This window comes from Drosophila mojavensis, unplaced genomic scaffold (assembly GCF_018153725.1).
Source record: "Drosophila mojavensis isolate 15081-1352.22 unplaced genomic scaffold, ASM1815372v1 contig_80, whole genome shotgun sequence".
Taxonomy (NCBI): domain Eukaryota; kingdom Metazoa; phylum Arthropoda; class Insecta; order Diptera; family Drosophilidae; genus Drosophila; species Drosophila mojavensis.
Genome location: NW_025318906.1, coordinates 5,784,714 through 5,802,156, shown reverse-complemented (window position 1 = coordinate 5,802,156; position 17,443 = coordinate 5,784,714). Strand labels below are relative to the sequence as shown.

At 42.6% G+C, this 17,443-nt stretch overlaps 4 protein-coding genes across 4 annotated transcripts; all 4 read left to right on the top strand.

Annotated features, from left to right (window-relative positions):
* Positions 1–439: 439 nt before the first annotated feature.
* Positions 440–2,454, top strand: LOC6578876. Its single transcript, XM_002004739.2, has one exon. The coding sequence runs from the start codon at positions 440–442 to the stop codon at positions 2,312–2,314; it is 1,875 nt and encodes a 624-aa protein (XP_002004775.1). The 3' UTR covers positions 2,315–2,454.
* A 287-nt stretch (positions 2,455–2,741) lies between these two features.
* Positions 2,742–4,601, top strand: LOC6578875. The gene has a single exon (XM_044010553.1). It carries the CDS (start codon positions 2,742–2,744, stop codon positions 4,599–4,601), a length of 1,860 nt encoding a protein of 619 aa, XP_043866488.1.
* A 372-nt stretch (positions 4,602–4,973) lies between these two features.
* LOC6578874 lies at positions 4,974–8,587 on the top strand. The gene is made up of 2 exons (XM_032730756.1): positions 4,974–6,656; positions 8,468–8,587. The coding sequence occupies exons 1-2, from the start codon at positions 4,974–4,976 to the stop codon at positions 8,585–8,587; spliced, it is 1,803 nt and encodes a 600-aa protein (XP_032586647.1).
* Positions 8,588–12,631: 4,044 nt separating this feature from the next.
* On the top strand, positions 12,632–16,924 carry LOC6578873 (polypeptide N-acetylgalactosaminyltransferase 1). Its single transcript, XM_002004736.4, has 5 exons — positions 12,632–13,163; positions 13,247–14,097; positions 14,943–15,342; positions 15,404–15,525; positions 15,579–16,924. Exons 2-5 carry the CDS (start codon positions 13,430–13,432, stop codon positions 16,201–16,203), a joined length of 1,815 nt encoding a protein of 604 aa, XP_002004772.1. The 5' UTR covers positions 12,632–13,163; positions 13,247–13,429; the 3' UTR covers positions 16,204–16,924.
* The last annotated feature ends 519 nt before the right edge of the window (positions 16,925–17,443 follow it).

Sequence of the window (17,443 nt, the reverse complement as noted above, 5' to 3'; positions counted from 1 at the left end):
ACAGAAGACATCCATAGCAAGACAACGTAAGACTAAATTGAAATATGAAAATTACTATGTGTACTTAAATAGACTGAAAAATATACAAAATTACTATATATACTTAAATACACTGAAAAATATTAGATTTGTAAAATAAATACAAATCTAAAATATAATAAATCTAAATATAATAATGTTTATATTTATTTATTTATATCTTATCTATATCTATACAAAAACAATCTGCATGTCAAGTACTTAAACTCTGCGTGGACTGAAGGGAGTCAAACTATTAGCCATTTTTAACGACATTAACATACCATGAAATCAGCAGAAATAGCTGCATAATTGAGCACTTAGCCATGTTAACAGGGTGCAAATCATGCATGCCACACACCACATGCAACGAGCAGCAACCAAAGTCTGCCACAAACAGAGGGCTAGGCACAGTCGCGTGATGGCCGCAGGACTGGATGCGATGCAGTTATACATCCTCTTTATCTCACTGGCCTCTCTGTGCCACTGGCTGCACTACGTCCAGTTGAAACATTGGTCAGAGCATCCAAATTTACCTAAAGACTTGCTGCTGCAACTCATAGAGCGCATTCGCCTCGAGCGGGATTATGATACCCTTGTGATTTATGGAAGTGAACCGTGTGTGTTTCATGAGCTGCTGCCTCAGCTGGGGCTGCCCACAGTGCTGCTCTCCCAGGGAAGCAGCTGGGAGGATTGGAGTTTCAGCAGTAAGTCGCTGCTGCTCATCTGCAACTCAAATGCCGAGCAGGAGCAGAATAGGCGCACTTTACTCAAGCTGCAACAGGCACGGCGATTAGTCTACCTGGAGCCGGAGAAGCAGCCGACGGAAGTCTGTGAGGCCTACTTCCAGCGGGAGCAGGTTAATGTGGCCATGGTGGATGCAGTGGGTAATCTGTATAGCTGTCGCTGCTTTCAGCAGGAGAACTATGTGCAACTGGCTCTCAATTTAAGCGACAGCTATCAGACAGAGTCCACAGCCCTAGTAAACTTAAACTCCGATTTCGACAAGGAGTCCGATTCCAACTCCAATCCCCACTATGACGCGATTTATGTGGAGCAATTCGCCAACATGCGCGGCTTGCCCATCAGAGCTGAACCGGATCAAAATGGTCCTCGTGCATTTGTCTATCATAAACCCAGCACAGGAGAGTATGAGATTAAAGGGTACCTTTCAAATCTGATCACATCGTTTGCGGAGCGTGTAAATGCGACGGTGAAGTTACGCGACGACATTGGCCTCGGCCAGAAAATGCACTTCAATAATATAATGCAACTCGTAAAACTCAATCAGCTGGACATCGCGGCCACGCTGGCCACCACCATGGATTTTGGCAGAAATGACTATCTCACATATCCCTACATCCACAGCTCGTATTGCTTCATGATTCCAGTGCCAGCTCAACTGGACTACAAGGAGATCTACACACTCATAGTGCAACCTCTGGTAGCCGGCGTGCTAATCGTCTTATTCCTGATCTTCTCGCTGCTGTATATCTATAGCCAGGACTTGAACTGGCGCAGGTTCAGCCTCATCGAGATGCTGCTCAACGATCGCTGTCTACGCGGTCTGCTGGGACACGCCTTTCCGATGCCCGCCCAGCCTAGTCGCCACCTAAAAGCCATTTGTATGCTGATCTGCTTCGCTAGTATCATGACGACGACCATGTACGAGTCCTATTTGCAGACGTATTTCACGCATCCCCCACACGAGATGATTCTGCGCAGCTTCGAGGATATTCTCACCTCTCGCTACAAAATTGCAGTGGAGCGCGAAAGGGCGATTCACTGGGTGTTCGAAAACTTCAATCTGACCACCACGAACGCCCATCGCGTCCTCCTCTTCGACGACTGGCAGGAGCTACTCCGCTTACGAGAAACTTTTAATGACAGCTTCATTTATCCAGTCGCCGATCTACATTGGCTCACTTTACAAGAGGAGCAAAAGTATTTTAGGGGGCCCGTTTTTTACTACTCCGAGGATGTTTGCATCAAACGCTTCATCTTACTAGCCCTACCTGTGCGTCTCCATCTGCCCTATCGCCAGCTCTTCGAGCGGCACATTCTAGCCATGCAAGAGTTTGGCATTTTACAGTTCTGGATGCACAACAGTTTCAATGAGATGGTTCGCTTGAAAGTGGATTCGCGGATGGATTACAGCCATCCCGAGGAGCCTGAGGATCAGTTATATGTTAGAGACCTCACCAATATTCTCATATTCTACTTAGCGGCTCATTTATTGGCCTGCATTTGCTTTGTCCTCGAGCTGTGCTGGGCGAGGATTTTTGGTATTAAATAATGCAATTTAGCTTATAAATTTCATCTTCAAATCTTTCTTTAGGCAAGAGCCTAAAGAAGCAAATTAATAAAATGCTTCAATTTATAAAGCCAAATATTTGAATAAATGCATTATGATTCAGTTTGTAAGCCGATTTCTTACTCAGAATATTAATCCACTTAAGTCGGGCTATAGTTATGATAATGGCAGAAGGAGGCGTGGCACACCTCCCAAACGTCGACTTAGCTTAGCCAATCTAATCTGTCTATCTATCCGTCTATATAAGAGCTAAGGACTGGAAATTTTAATGTAGCAAAATTGACATGAACAGAAAATCATTTGCAAGCAATGTTAATGGCTGTGTTAACTGTCTGCAAAACACGCATGCCGCATACCACGAGGCGCCACAAAAGCCTGCCACGCTACGAGCCTGGCCCACAGTAACGTGATGGCCGCAGGACTCGCAGCTATGCAGTTCTATTTCGTCTTAATTCTATTCGCCTCTCTGTGCCATTGGCTGCTCTGCATCGAGTTGGATGAACTAGATAAAGATGAGCACTCTGGCTTGCTGCACCTAATAAGACGCATTCGCCTGGAGCGGGACTCTGATACCATTGTGATCTATGGGAGTGAGCCGTGTGTGTTTCATGAGCTGCTGCCTCAGCTGGGGCTGCCCACAGTGCTGCTCTCCCAGGGCAGCAGCTGGGAGGATTGGAGTTTCAGCAGTGAGTCGCTGCTGCTCATCTGCAACTCAAATGCCGAGCAGGAGCAGAATAGGCGCACTTTACTCAAGCTGCAGCAGGCACGGCGATTAGTCTATCTGGAGGCAGGAAAGAAACCGACGGAAGTGTGTGAGGCCTACTTCGAGCGGGAGCAGGTTAATGTGGCCATGGTGGATGCAGTGGGTAATCTGTATAGCTGTCGCTGCTTTCAGCAGAAGAACTATGTGCAACTGGCTCTCAATTTAAGCGACAGCTATCAGACAGAGTCCACAGCCCTAGTAAACTTAAACTTCGACTTCGACAAAGAGTCCGATTCCAACTCCCACTACGATTCAATATATGTGGAGCAATTCGCCAACATGCAAGGATCTCCCATTAGAACTGAACCCGATCAAGTAGGCCCACGTGCATTTATCTATAAAAATCCTAGCACAGGAGAGTATGAGATAAAAGGGTTCGTTTCAAATCTGATTACATCGTTTGCGGAGCGTTTAAATGCGACGGTGAAGTTACGCGACGACTTTGGCCTCGGCCAGAAAATTCACATGAAGAATATCATTCAACGGGTGTTGCTGGATCAGCTGGATATCGCTGCCACGCTGAAAAGCACTGTGGATTTTGAGAACTTTGACTATCTTTCATATCCCTACATTCATAGCTCGTATTGCTTCATGATTCCAGTCCCACCTCGAGTGGACTTTAAGGAAATTTATACACTGATTGTGCATCCCCTGGTAACTGGTGTGCTAATTGTCTTATTCCTGATCTTTTCGCTGCTGCTAATCTACAGCCAAGAGCTCAACTGGCGCAGGTTCAGCCTCATCGAGATGCTGCTCAACGATCGCTGTATGCGCGGTCTTCTGGGACACGCCTTTCCGATGCCTGCCCATCCTAGTCGGTATCTAAAGGGGATTTGTATGCTGGTCTGCTTCGCTAGTATCATGACGACGACCATGTACGAGTCCTGTTTACAGGCGTATTTCACGCATCCCCCCCATGAGATGATTCTGCGCAGCTTCGAGGATATTCTCACCTCTCGCTACAAAATTGCAGTAGAGCGAGGCGAGGCTATTGGTTATCTGCTTCGGAACTTTAGTTTGACTACAACCAATGTCCATCACGTCCACGTCTTAGACGATTGGCAGGAACTCATTCGCTTGAGGGAAACTTTCAATGACAGCTTCATTTATCCAGTCACCGAGGTGCGTTGGTTCTCCTTAAAAGAGCAGCAAAAATATTTCAGAGAGCCCGTATTCTACTACTCCCAGGACGTTTGCATGAAGCACTTCCTGCTGCTATCCCTGCCCCTTCGTCGCCATCTGCCCTATCGCCAGCTCTTCGAGCAGCACATTCTGGCCATGCAAGAGTTTGGAATTTCGCAGTTCTGGCTGCGCAACAGTTTCAATGAGATGATTCGCTTAAAGGTGGCTTTGCGGAAGGATTACAGCCATCCCGAGGAGCCTGAGGATCAGTTATATGTCAGAGACCTCACCAATATTCTCATATTCTACTTAGCGGCTCATCTATTGGCCTGCATTTGCTTTGTCCTCGAGCTGTGCTGGGCGAGGATTTTTGGTATTAAATAAAGCAATTTAGCTTATAAATTTCATCTTCAAATCTTTCATCAGGCAAGAGCCTAAAGAAGCAAATTAATAAAATCCTTCAATTTATGAAACCAACTATTTGAATAAATGCAATATGATTCAGTTTGTAAACCGATTTCTTACTCAGTCAAGTCGGGCAATGGTTTTGTTAAATGTATTTTATTTATCTGTCTATCTATCCGTCCATATAAGAGCTAAAGACTTGAAATTTTAATGTAGCAAAACTGATATGAGCAGAAAATCATTCGGAAGCAATGTTAATGGCTGTGTTAACTGCCTGCAAAACACGCATGCCGCATACCACGAGGCGCCACAAAAGCCTGCCACGCTACGAGCCTGGCCCACAGTAACGTGATGGCCGCAGGACTCGCAGCCATGCAGTTCTATTTCGTCTTAATTCTATTCGCCTCTCTGTGCCATTGGCTGCTCTCCATCGAGTTGGATGAACTAGATAAAGATGAGCACTCTGGTTTGCTGCTGCACCTAATAAGACGCATTCGCCTGGAGCGGGACTCTGATACCATTGTGATCTATGGGAGTGAGCCGTGTGTGTTTCATGAGCTGCTGCCTCAGCTGGGGCTGCCCACAGTGCTGCTCTCCCAGGGCAGCAGCTGGGAGGATTGGAGTTTCAGCAGTGAGTCGCTGCTGCTCATCTGCAACTCAAATGCCGAGCAGGAGCAGAATCGGCGCACTTTACTGAAGCTGCAACAGGCACGGCGATTGGTCTATCTGGAGGCAGGAAAGAAACCGACGGAAGTGTGTGAGGCCTACTTCCAGCGGGAGCAGGTTAATGTGGCCATGGTGGATGCAGTGGGTAATCTGTATAGCTGTCGCTGCTTTCAGCACGAGAATTATATACAGCTGACTCTCAATTTAAGCGACAGCTACAAAACAGAGTCCACAGCCCTGGTGAACTTAGATTCCGACATAGACTTAGAGGCCGACTCCCACTACGAGTTCATTTACGTGGAGCAATTCGCCAACATGCGCGGCTCTCCCATTAGAAGCGAGCCTGATCAGATTCGTCCTCGTGGCGTCCTGTATCGCGATCCGGGGACAGGCAAGTACCAGATAATGGGCACCGCAGCCAACTTGATCAATACGTTCGTGGAGCGTGTGAATGCGACGCTGAAGCTACGCGATGACATTGGCGAGGGCAAGAAGCTGCACTTCAACAATATTGTTCAACGGGTGATGCTCAATCAGCTGGATATCGCTGCCACGCTGTCCACGACGCTGGACGCAGACAGCTTTGACTATCTTAGCTATCCGTATATGTACAGCTCGTTTTGCTTTATGATACCCTTGCCGCCGGCCCTGGACTACGAGGAGATCTTCACAATCATAGTGCATCCTCTGGTGGCAGGCGTGATAATCGTCCTTCTGCTGATATTTTCACTGCTTCACATTTATAGCCAGGACTTGAACTGGCGCAGGTTCAGCCTCATCGAGATGCTGCTCAACGACCGCTGTCTGCGCGGTCTGCTGGGCCAATGCTTCCCGATGCCCGCCCAGACGAGTCGCTATCTAAAAGGCGTTTGCTTGCTCATCTGCTTTTCGAGTCTCATCATTACCACCATGTACGAGTCCTATTTACAGACTTACTTCACGAGTCCGCCACACGAGCCGATGCTGCGCAGCATCGAGGATATTTTGAAATCTCGTTATAAAATTGCCTGGCTAAACGGACAGGCAAATTATTTGATCTTTAAGAACTTCAGCCTGACCACAACCAATGCGCACCGCGCCTACCTTCTGGATGATTGGAAGGAGTTTTTTCGCATACGTGATTCGTTTAATGCCAGCTTCGTTTACCCAGTCATGGAGGTGCGCTGGCTATCCTTGCAAGAGCAGCAAAATTATTTCCGGGAGCCCGTTTTCTACTACTCCAACGATATTTGCATGACGCACTTCATGCTGCTATCCCTGCCCCTTCGTCGCCATCTGCCCTATCGCCAGCTCTTCGGGCGACACATTCTGGCCATGCACGAGTTTGGCATTTCGCAGTTCTGGCAGGGCAACAGTTTCAATGAGATGGTTCGCTTAAAAGTGGATTCACGGAAGGATTACAGCCATCCAAAGCAGCCGGAGGACCGAGTTTATTTAAGAGATCTAACTCAAATTTTTATATTTTACTTAGCGGCTCATTCAGTTGCCTGCATTTGCTTTGTCCTCGAGCTGGCCTGGGCGAGGATTTTTGGTATTCAATAATAAATAACGTATTGCCTTATGATAGACCAAAAAATGCAATTTTTGTCAGCATACAAATGAAATCTTCAATCTTGCTTACAAATATTTTAATTAAATAAAAATACATAAATTATATCCCAGTTTGAAAACCAATTTAAAATCGACTTTAAATGAGTTTTAAATCCGATTTCGCTGAAGCCTCATATAATTAGAGCTGATTTCAAAAGCTTTAACTCTCTTTAAGCTAGTAATTTAAGCTAATAAATAGAGCATGGCTGTAGCAATTATTTTGCATGCGTTCGGCCAAGAAATGCGAGTGTAAAATGACCCTGAGCTGATCATGAGTTGGACATAATGACAGGAGCAGGCCTCAAATCATATGCTTGCCATGTTAACTGACTGCAACAGACGCGAGCTGCATACGAAGAGGCGCCACAAAAGCTTGCCACAATGCGAGCCTGGGCCACAGTAACGTGATGGCCGCAGGACTCGCTGTCATGCAGTTATACATCGTTATTGGGCTCTCTGTGCCACTGGCTGCACTGCATCAGGTTGGATGAACTTCCTGAAAGAGAAAGAAACCAGCATGCTCAGCTTTGCTGCTGAGCTTCTGCCTCAACTGGAACTGCAGGAGCAGCAGAAGCATTACACTGAGCTTCTATAACTCCATGGCTTCTACTCAAATGCCTTAAAATGTATCTAAAACTAACTAAACCTGCTTTAAATATGAATTTCTAAGCACTTTGGATTATATAATATTCAAGACGCAATCTAAACAAATTTGGAAAATCAAATTTAAACAACTTTATTATAATTTATTTAAATCTTTGACTTGACTGTGCTCGAAGCAACAATGTATTCATTTAAATATTTTTAATACCCTATATATATAGCTGTGCTATATTAGTTAATAGCTGTTCGTTAGCTATTAATGAGCTGTGTTATAATGCCCTGAACATGCCCGGAATCAGTCGACAGCTGACTAATTGTGCATTTAGCCGTGTTAACAGGGCGCTAGGCATGCATGCAACATGTCAAGGGTTGCCACAAAAACGTGCCACACAGCAAGTGTCATTCGCAGTTGCGTGAGGGCCGCAGGACTCGTCGATTTGCAGCTCTACTGCATCTTGGCCATCCTAGGCTGATTACTTAAGCTCAAGTTGCCACAATTCGTTATATATTTAGCTTGGCTTTATATATCGCCTTCGCTCCAGCCAACTAATTGCCTTGTCATCGCATATTCGCAGGGCAATCCCCATTGCGTAAGCATCAAAAGCAGAAAGAAAAGAAAACAAAAATTGTAAAAATTGTAAAAAATCTAACAATCACTTTTTGGTGGAGCCAAGCGCTGAACTCTAAACTCTATTAACATAGCAAAGTCGCAACGCCTCCGCCTTCGCCTCATAAACGCTAGCGGATATAGCTATATATATATATATCTACATATGTATCTATCTATATAGTCACGCATTTCCATTTCCATTTCCATTTAAATGACAAACGTTGAGGTTGCCAACGTCCGCACAAAGTTGTTCGTCGTCCGTTGTTTTATCTAAATCGCATTTTTGTATGCACCTTTTTTATTTATTGATTAAAATCAATATATGCGATTTTAAAAGGTATTCAAATTGTCGTTTTATCTGTGAATCAATTTGCAGGGCGATTGTGAAAAATCCAAAAATGTTTCGGTAACACGCATTCCAAGCGGCGTGGATGATGATGATGACATGAGTCGCACGTTATGGCCAACGGAGAGCCGGAGTCTGCGTCACATCTGATGCTGAGCGAGCTGCCAATCATAACTGCAAGCCCGTTGATAGCTATTGCAGCAATCCGCGTGACCCGTCCGTCCGGCTCTGGCCATAAATGCTAAACAATGCGGGTGTCTATGCCGCGATTATGCAAAACTGAACTACCTAACACACTAATAGAGCCGACAACCGTATAAAATTAAATCCAAAAAAAAAAAGTCCAAAAATTAAACTATAAAAACTATCAAGCATATCAGCGACTTAGTCACATCATTTCAATTTTATTCGGATTTTTGGCGCCACTATGCTCTAAAAAAGCGGACAGAAGGGTATACGCATCTTATGGCAAAAGTGGACATGACTGACTTTATAAAGTAGATTGATACTCAATTAGATTCTGCAGACGAATTGATTAAGTCAGATCTGCCTGATTATTCGGCTTCATCTGTCCATCCACCTATTAGCCCTTTTATTGATCTGTCTATCATATATAGGTTAAAGATATCATCGATCTCGAGAACTACAAAAGCTAGAGACTTCAAATTTGTAATATATAATTCGTATAAGACATACGAGGCCCTGACTTTTTAGATATCTGATTCCATTTACATAATGGTATAGAAGGTATTCTGTAGTCAGACATATCGTATATATATCGAACATCAATTCTTACGAAGATTTCAGGGCATATCGTAGTCGAGTATACCCTTCCCTATAGCTTTGTTTATCTTGAATTTTTCCCTTTGCTTTGTCGCGTGCTAAGCTTTGAGGATTTGGCCTTGGTAATACTCAGTGGGTGATATTGTTACCGATCTCTAGAGATACACAATGGCTGCGCTTTTTCGATCAGCTCTTGATTATGCACATTCGCTTTTTGACTGTGATTATTATAGCAGCTGGCAGCGGGTGTTTCTAATATCTTGCATCTATCAAAACTTATGCAATGCTCGTATTTTATTACACTCTGCTCAAGGAAATCCGAAAAATATAATTTGCCAAATTGCATATGTGTAAAACGTTTGCAAAGCGGTTTACGAATGTTTCCATAAAGTGGTTTTCAGTAATAACCGTATCTCTCCCGACGACTATTTGAGTTGCATTAATTGGAGCGGAATTCAGTGGACGATAAGCTGCAGATGATTTGGTATTGGGGAAACGCAGCTTTAAAGAAAGATTAAGAATAATTTTGATTGGATTGTGGTGGGATTTGAGAGTATTTAAGCTGATCCAAAAGATTTTAGCTGATCTTATGAGTGAAAACTTACATTCCTGAGGATAGACATCAATCAGACTCAGCTAGTAAGAAATTTAAATGGCATTATGTACATAGACATGGGGTGTGTATAATATAAGATTCCAAAGAATATAATTTTTAGAAATCGATATTTTCGTATTTTCAAATCAAAGAGCTAATGTTATCAATAGAGAAATAAGTAGACTAAGGGACCGATGGTGATGGAGAAGTATAAACAGAGAAGAGGGAGGGAGCGAGAAACAGAGAAATACAACGAGCAATAGATGAAGAGAAGTATATGTATGTAAATAAAGTTGTTTTTTTTTTAATTAATAATATAATAATATAAGGCAAAATTTTTCAAAAATCCAAATTCCCTAATGAAAAGTCCACCTGAATATAATAATTTAATCCACAGATTATGATAATCAATATGTATAATATATAGGGGCCATAATTCACTTCAATAGCATTGACAGCTAAAAACAGGAAATAATAGGCCTCAATGAAAATATGCCCTTCATGTGCAGAAGACTCACAATCTATATAAATCTCTTTCTTTTCAAGATTGAACAATGGCTTAAAGTCAACTCTGTACTCAATGGCTTTGCTCAACATATACAAATTGGCAATAAATTATTGATTCACTGCTCTATTATGACCAATTTTGATGCAGTCGGCTTTCCCAGGAGTCGCTGCTGCCTGCACTGCAGTGCAATTCCCATAGCCAATTGATAAGGTATTTCCACACAACGCAGCTCCTAGCGAACTCATCTCCTTTTGTATGTCCAATCATAATGAAAAGCAATCATCTCAGTTGCCCAATCTTTTGACATTTTGTAGAGCAGCAGATAAAAGAAGCGTAACAAAATGTGAAACAAGGCAAAAAACAAAAACAAAAAAAAAATTAAAGAAAAGCAAAAGTAAAGTAAAGTAAATTGTGGTTAACAATTTTTCAATTGCAATCGCATTTCGAATTCTATTATTAACCGTTGTAACTGTTGATGGATGGCCAAGATGCTTGGTCGGATGGCTGGATGAAGACGTAGCTGCCTTATAATGGGGCCATAGAAATGGACCAGGCCAAGACGAGCAAGACCGAAGCGTAACCAAACTCAGGGTCATTTAGATCAAATGGGTATTTGCGGCTTATGTCATTATGGTCAGAGCTCGAACAACTCTGAGCTATTTGTTTGTCTTGCTTTGTTCGGCTTTTAATGAGGCCTCGCTCTAAGAGTCAATAATAAACATACTTACAAATCCAAAAATCCAATAAGATATGTGCGCTCAATTAACGAAGTAATATGCCTTGATAAAGCTTTAAATAAATCTCTTTGTATTCCTCATAAAACTCGACTTGGAGCGACCTTTAGTTATTAATAAAAAAATTAATTGAGATATGCTAAAATAAACATAATTTAGTTGCTTCAACTTGGGCAATTGTAGGTGTAAATATTTTTAGCAAGCAAATGCAAAAAAATAAATAAATAAACTTAGTAAAAAACGAATCTAAAGGTAATTTGCTTCAATGTTACATTTTAACGGCTAGTTAAGATTTTGAGGTCGGAAACACAGACGAAACAGAGTGAAAAAAATTAAAAACAAAAGAAAAAGAAAACGAGAAAGAAAAACTTTTTGCCAAACGTTGTGTGACTGGCTAAGTAATTTATTTCCTTCCTAGTTTTATTTGTTTTTCTTTTTTTTTTGTCGCTTTAAGCTATTAAAGAGCGTTAGCGCAGATGTGCAAAACAAGCCACTTGCACCTTACACCATCTAGCAGAGAGATGGCACAGATGGATTCCCACAATGTTGCGATCGCCGCCCCGACCTCCTGCCACCTCCAGCTAAAAATAAAAACTTCCAATTATCAAAGTTAGGGAGCTCTTTGAACTCTTCTTTTCGGCCGCTCACCAGCGGCGGCCCCCGCAGCGACATCTTTGCGTATACGTAACATATTAATTATGCCAAACGAAGCAACAGCAACAGCAGCAACAACAACAATTTGAGAAGAGAAAAATGTTCGAAAATAACTTTGCTTAATTAGCAATATTGATAATTATAAAAGCTAAATATAATATTAATATGTTGACCTCATTTCAATTTAAAATAAATGAAAGTTTAAACTTGAATATAATAAATATAATATTTCAATTATATGCTGCAACAAGCAGCAACAAAGTGTCATCGCGTGTTAAGAAACCTGCAAAAGGAGAGCAACAGACATTTTTTACTTTGTAGGAAATTCCGTTTGTTTTCACATTTAACAATAGCTGAGCATGCAACTTGTGCATTAAATGATACAACAAAAGTGTCAAGTGAGGCATTTTTGAAGTGTGAATATCTATGGTTGCCTTTCGCTTTTATAATCAAATTTACCAAATGCACTTAAACACCCACATTTTAGACAACTATCAATTTGTGGTCAAACCATGAAATAATAGTCATATTAGCCTATATAAAATATAAAACATAAATATATATTTTTAACACATATAATTTTAATTTAAAAAACAGCTTTACATGAAAAATTCAAATTGATTTTTTTTACATTCAAATTCTGGCGCACTTTTATGTCAAGCAACGCAATTTTGCGTGTTTTACAACACACAAGATCAATGTAGTGCTGCCAGATAGCTTAAAAGATATGCTGCTGCGCTCAACGGCAAGCAGTCACAGTTCACAATCTTGTTATCTAGTCTAACACTTCAAAGTTAAACATTTGAACCAATGATTTTCACTTTTAACTAACATAATAAATTTACACACTTATTTAACTTAAACTTTTCTGTAAACGTTTCGTTGACCCGCAAGTGTTTTTCGAATGCTGAACGCATCCATAACACTTGCTAACAGGTGGCAACGCCGTGTCACCTGCTAGTCCGTTCGTCAGTGTTTTTATATTTTCGCGAAGCAATATTTAATTAAAAATCATGTATAAAACGTGTTGATTGATTACAGAATTCAATTTAAAATAAGTGTAAAAAATGAATTACACTAAATATGTGTAGGTGCATACATAGCACAAACCTGTGCCTAAAGCAACAGAAGAAGAAGCAACAGTTAAGCCATATACACATACACAAACATACAAAATAAAACCAAAAGCACAAACAACACACACACACACACACAGAGTAAGGTGCGAGCTATGGGCGGCGCGCAGCGGATGGACAGCATAAGCGACCGCAGCGACTAGAATTAACGTTTAGTCTAGTTTAAGCCACAGACGCCACATCACATAGTAGCACGCTGCAAGCTGCTAGCACGGGAAAAGAATACGAATGAAATTTAAATATATACGTAAAATAATCTAAAAATAAACTTATACGTAAGCAACGGGTGTGGAAGAAACGGCAACAACATATTCATGTATGTAAATTAATATAAAATATTTGCCAGCTTAAATATGTATGTATATTTAAATATGTGTGTGCGTGTTTGTCTTTTGTCAGCGGGCTGCGCAACAAATGAAGCAAAAAACCAGCAACGCCAGCAATCGTAGCAGTCGTAGCCACGTCCACGCTGCAACGTTGTAATTGAAAGTGAACCGTGCTACCTCAACAAGCAGGAACACCTACACATAGGCACACACGTGTGCATACCCACTGACTCTCACACACACACACGGAAGCAACATGCTGCCTCGGTTTCGTTCCTTCTATGGCAAAATAATTATATTTGTGCTCGTCGCGCTATGCTTTATACTCTATCTGAAAGTTCAACCAGCTAGCGAGGATTTTCCTTTGCCCGTCAGAGCGAGACAGAGGCCGGCTCAGGTGGCGCGCGTGCGACCGAGAGCTCATGAGACATATCCAGACAATGAGCAGGAGAATGAAATAAGACCCGTTACAGTATCGCCGTACGAGCAGAGCATACAGTTAGATCTGCAGAAGCAGGATAGAACGTTGGGCAACAAAGGTGTGGCCGTGCATCTGACCGGCGCTGCGAAGGCGCGTGGCGAGAGGATCTACAAGAAGATCGCACTGAACGAGGAGCTGAGCGAGCAGCTCTCCTACAATCGCACCGTGGGCGATCATCGCAATCCGCTGTGCCTAAATCAGAAATACGATGATCCCAGCACACTGCCCACAGCCAGTGTCGTCATTATATTCTACAATGAGCCATACTCCGTGCTGGTGCGCACGGTGCACAGCACGCTGAACACGTGCAACGAGAAGTCGCTGAAGGAGATCATCCTGGTGGACGATGGCAGCGACAATGCGGAGCTGGGCGGCAAACTGGATTACTATGTGCGCACACGATTTCCCCCCGGCAAGGTGACAATACTGCGCCTGAAGAATCGGTAAGTGAAAGGGCACGATGTGGTGACAAACGGCGCTAAAGAGGGTAATGAAGCTATTGGAGGTAATTGGGTAAGGGGTACAGCGGCAATCATCAATCTCTTGGCACACTTTGACTGTCTTTTGCACTCTCTCTCTGTCTCTGTCTCTGCCTCTTTCTGTCTTTTTGGCTAGGTAAATCTTCATTGAGCTAATCGAATGCACATTCAACTTGTTGGCTGTAAAATTAACACAAACACACGTTCGAGTGGATATCGTTCGGTTTGCCTTCATTTGAATAACTCGTTTTGTGGCACAGACTCACAATCGGACGGCCAGACTGGAAGCTTCTTCTTCGCAGCTTTAAAAGTTGAAGAACTAAAAAACGTTCAAAAATTTCAAAAGTCAAACTGAAGTTTGATTAACAGCACGACTAAGAAATACCTAACAGACGAAACAATTAACAGTGACTAAATGTGAAGTATACATATATACTCCCCAACAGCTCGAAGGGTCATAGAAACTCGACTTGGCTTATCATACTCAGGTCAATATATTTGCCCATGCTACGTGGTCTGTTTCACCTTGGCGACTGTTTGATCTGCTTATCATACCCCATACCTGCTGCGGTCGAGGGCATATAATGAAACCGTAAAACCTGTTCGTCAACTCATGATTATGTTTTTGACTTTTATTTTGTATCTTTCGTATCTCTCGCTTAGCACTCGCGCGCACGCCTCTGTCCGCTGACCCAATAATTTAATTCTCTTTTTTTTGTTCGCTTGCCCAAAATACCATTTTGGCTAAAGGAAAGTTGGTAGCTCTGCTTTAAGCTGTTCTTCTTCTTGGTTTATTTGTTTGCCTACAGCTTGGGTCTGATACGCGCTCGCTTGGCCGGAGCTCGGATTGCCACCGGCGATGTGCTCATTTTTCTGGACGCTCACTGCGAGGCGAACGAGGGCTGGTGTGAGCCACTGCTGCAGCGCATCAAGGAGTCGCGCACCAGTGTCCTGGTGCCCATTATCGATGTGATCGATGCCAAAGACTTTCAGTATAGCACCAATGGCTACAAATCCTTCCAAGTGGGTGGCTTCCAGTGGAGCGGTCACTTCGATTGGGTGAATCTGCCGGAGCGTGAGAAGCAGCGACAGCTGAGGGAGTGCAGTCAGCCCAGGGAGATTTGCCCCGCCTACAGTCCGACCATGGCGGGCGGTCTATTTGCCATGGACAGACGGTACTTCTGGGAGGTGGGCAGCTACGATGAGCAGGTGAGCCGACGAACAGCAGATGCTGAGAATCAGTTATGCAAATATGTATTCACCTCTATAGATGGACGGCTGGGGTGGCGAGAATCTGGAGATGTCGTTTAGAATCTGGCAGTGTGGCGGCACCATCGAGACAATACCCTGTTCCCGCGTGGGTCACATCTTCCGCGACTTCCATCCCTACAAGTTCGTATACAGCTAACACCCTAATGGATATAAATTAACATTTACTTCCACAGATTCCCCAATGATCGGGATACGCATGGTATTAACACCGCTCGCATGGCCTTGGTCTGGATGGATGAATATATAAACGTGTTCTTCTTGAACCGACCGGATCTGAAATTCCATCCGGACATCGGCGATGTGACGCATCGCGTTGTGCTGCGCAAGAAGCTGCGCTGCAAGAGCTTCGAGTGGTACCTGAAGAACGTGTATCCGGAGAAATTTGTGCCCAACATGAATGTCAAGGCCTGGGGCAAAGTGAAAGCAGTCAATTCAAATTTGTGCCTAGACGATTTGCTCAACAACAACGAGAAGCCGTACAATCTGGGTCTATATGCCTGCGGCAAGGCGCTGCAAAAGTCCCAGCTCTTCTCCTACACCAACAGTCTGGTGTTGCGTAACGAGCTGAGCTGCGCGACAGTGCAGCACAGCAGCTCCCCACCGCATCGCGTTGTGATGGTGCCCTGCCTGGAGAACGACGATTACAACGAGCAATGGAAGTACGAGAATCAGAGGCTGGTGCACGTCAACACAGGGCTGTGCCTCGACCACAACGGACTGAAGAGCATGGACGATGCACTGGTCGAGAAATGTGATCTGTCCAGTGACACACAACGTTGGATCATTACACGCGACTGAGCTAGCCACAAGCGTGCTCCTCGCAACCAGCGAATCAGCGGACCAAGCCAATTCCAACCCAACAGAGAGAAACTGACTAAGCGTGGCACAGTGCGACGCTTTTTACCTACAGACTCAACTAGAAACGCAACATGTGTAAATACAAACTATAAAAGAAAAGAAAACGAAAGGATAGAATCATATAAAATATTTTCTATATAATATATACACTATATAGAGAGCGTAAGTTGTAGTTAGTGAATATCAAAGGAAGACAGATCGACACAAATCAAAAACACGTCAAAATATATTAACAGATTCATTAAGTGTTGTGCGTTGTGTTGTTGTTGTGTAAACTAAAACTAAATGAAAAGCTAGTAAAAGTTGTATAGATATACATTATGTAAATTCTCTATATATATATATATATCTGTTTATGTGCATATTATTCCTATGTAAAGCTTGAATAATTATAATTGCTATGTGATCATCAAATGATAAATCCATCAACAAAAACAAATGATATTTATAATAACACTCGCATTCCGAAACAAGTCTCGAATAATCAAACTATATCTTTTAAAAATAAGAAAACATGAAGGATGCAATGCAAAGAAAAAAAAATATGAGTAAAGCATTTATCAACTAACAAAAAAAAACTATTTTTGCCATTTATTTTTTGAAAAAATAAAAAATATACATATGAAGAAACTGCTTCCACACATGGAAGACTTAAAACGGATTAAATAACGCTTTATGTTCATTCATTATGGGATAAGGGTATATGGGTTTGCCGAAATGTGCCTTTGTCTATTAGAACTTTTATGAGTGGAGTGAGATTGGGGAATATATATAAATATATAGATATGGTCATGTGAAGCCTCTATTATGTTGACGTATTTATGCTTTTGGCTTGGGCTCACTTAAGGTGTGGCTAAAGGCAAATAACTATTATAACAGGGCTTGGAATTCTGGCTATAAACATATTTGTTTCGATGCTAATGATTCTTAATCCCATATTGACACGCTCGCTAAAGACAAATATTCTATCTTTATTTTAACAGTATATTCTGCAATCAGCTCTACAGCTCCACTATAGAGCTTATTTACAGATTCCGAACGCGCATCATGCAGTCATTGACCCCCGCTTTACAATATTTTCACACGTTTCAACACAAATTTTTGGGCGTCGGTCAAGTGTTCGAGCCATAAAGATTTAAAGAGAGGTCTAGTTCAAGGTCAGCAGCGGCTTTTTACTTGA

Bases quoted from the DNA above. Each gene is read 5' to 3' on its own strand.
- LOC6578875 (XM_044010553.1), top strand. From the start codon at position 2,742: ATGGCCGCAGGACTCGCAGCTATGCAGTTCTATTTCGTCTTAATTCTA.
- LOC6578874 (XM_032730756.1), top strand. From the start codon at position 4,974: ATGGCCGCAGGACTCGCAGCCATGCAGTTCTATTTCGTCTTAATTCTA. The intron at 6,657-8,467 runs GTTCGCTTAAAA...ATCAATTTGCAG, and splicing joins GCAACAGTTTCAATGAGATG to GGCGATTGTGAAAAATCCAA.
- LOC6578876 (XM_002004739.2), top strand. From the start codon at position 440: ATGGCCGCAGGACTGGATGCGATGCAGTTATACATCCTCTTTATCTCA.
- LOC6578873 (XM_002004736.4), top strand. From the start codon at position 13,430: ATGCTGCCTCGGTTTCGTTCCTTCTATGGCAAAATAATTATATTTGTG. The intron at 14,098-14,942 runs GTAAGTGAAAGG...GTTTGCCTACAG, and splicing joins ATACTGCGCCTGAAGAATCG to CTTGGGTCTGATACGCGCTC. The intron at 15,343-15,403 runs GTGAGCCGACGA...TCACCTCTATAG, and splicing joins TGGGCAGCTACGATGAGCAG to ATGGACGGCTGGGGTGGCGA.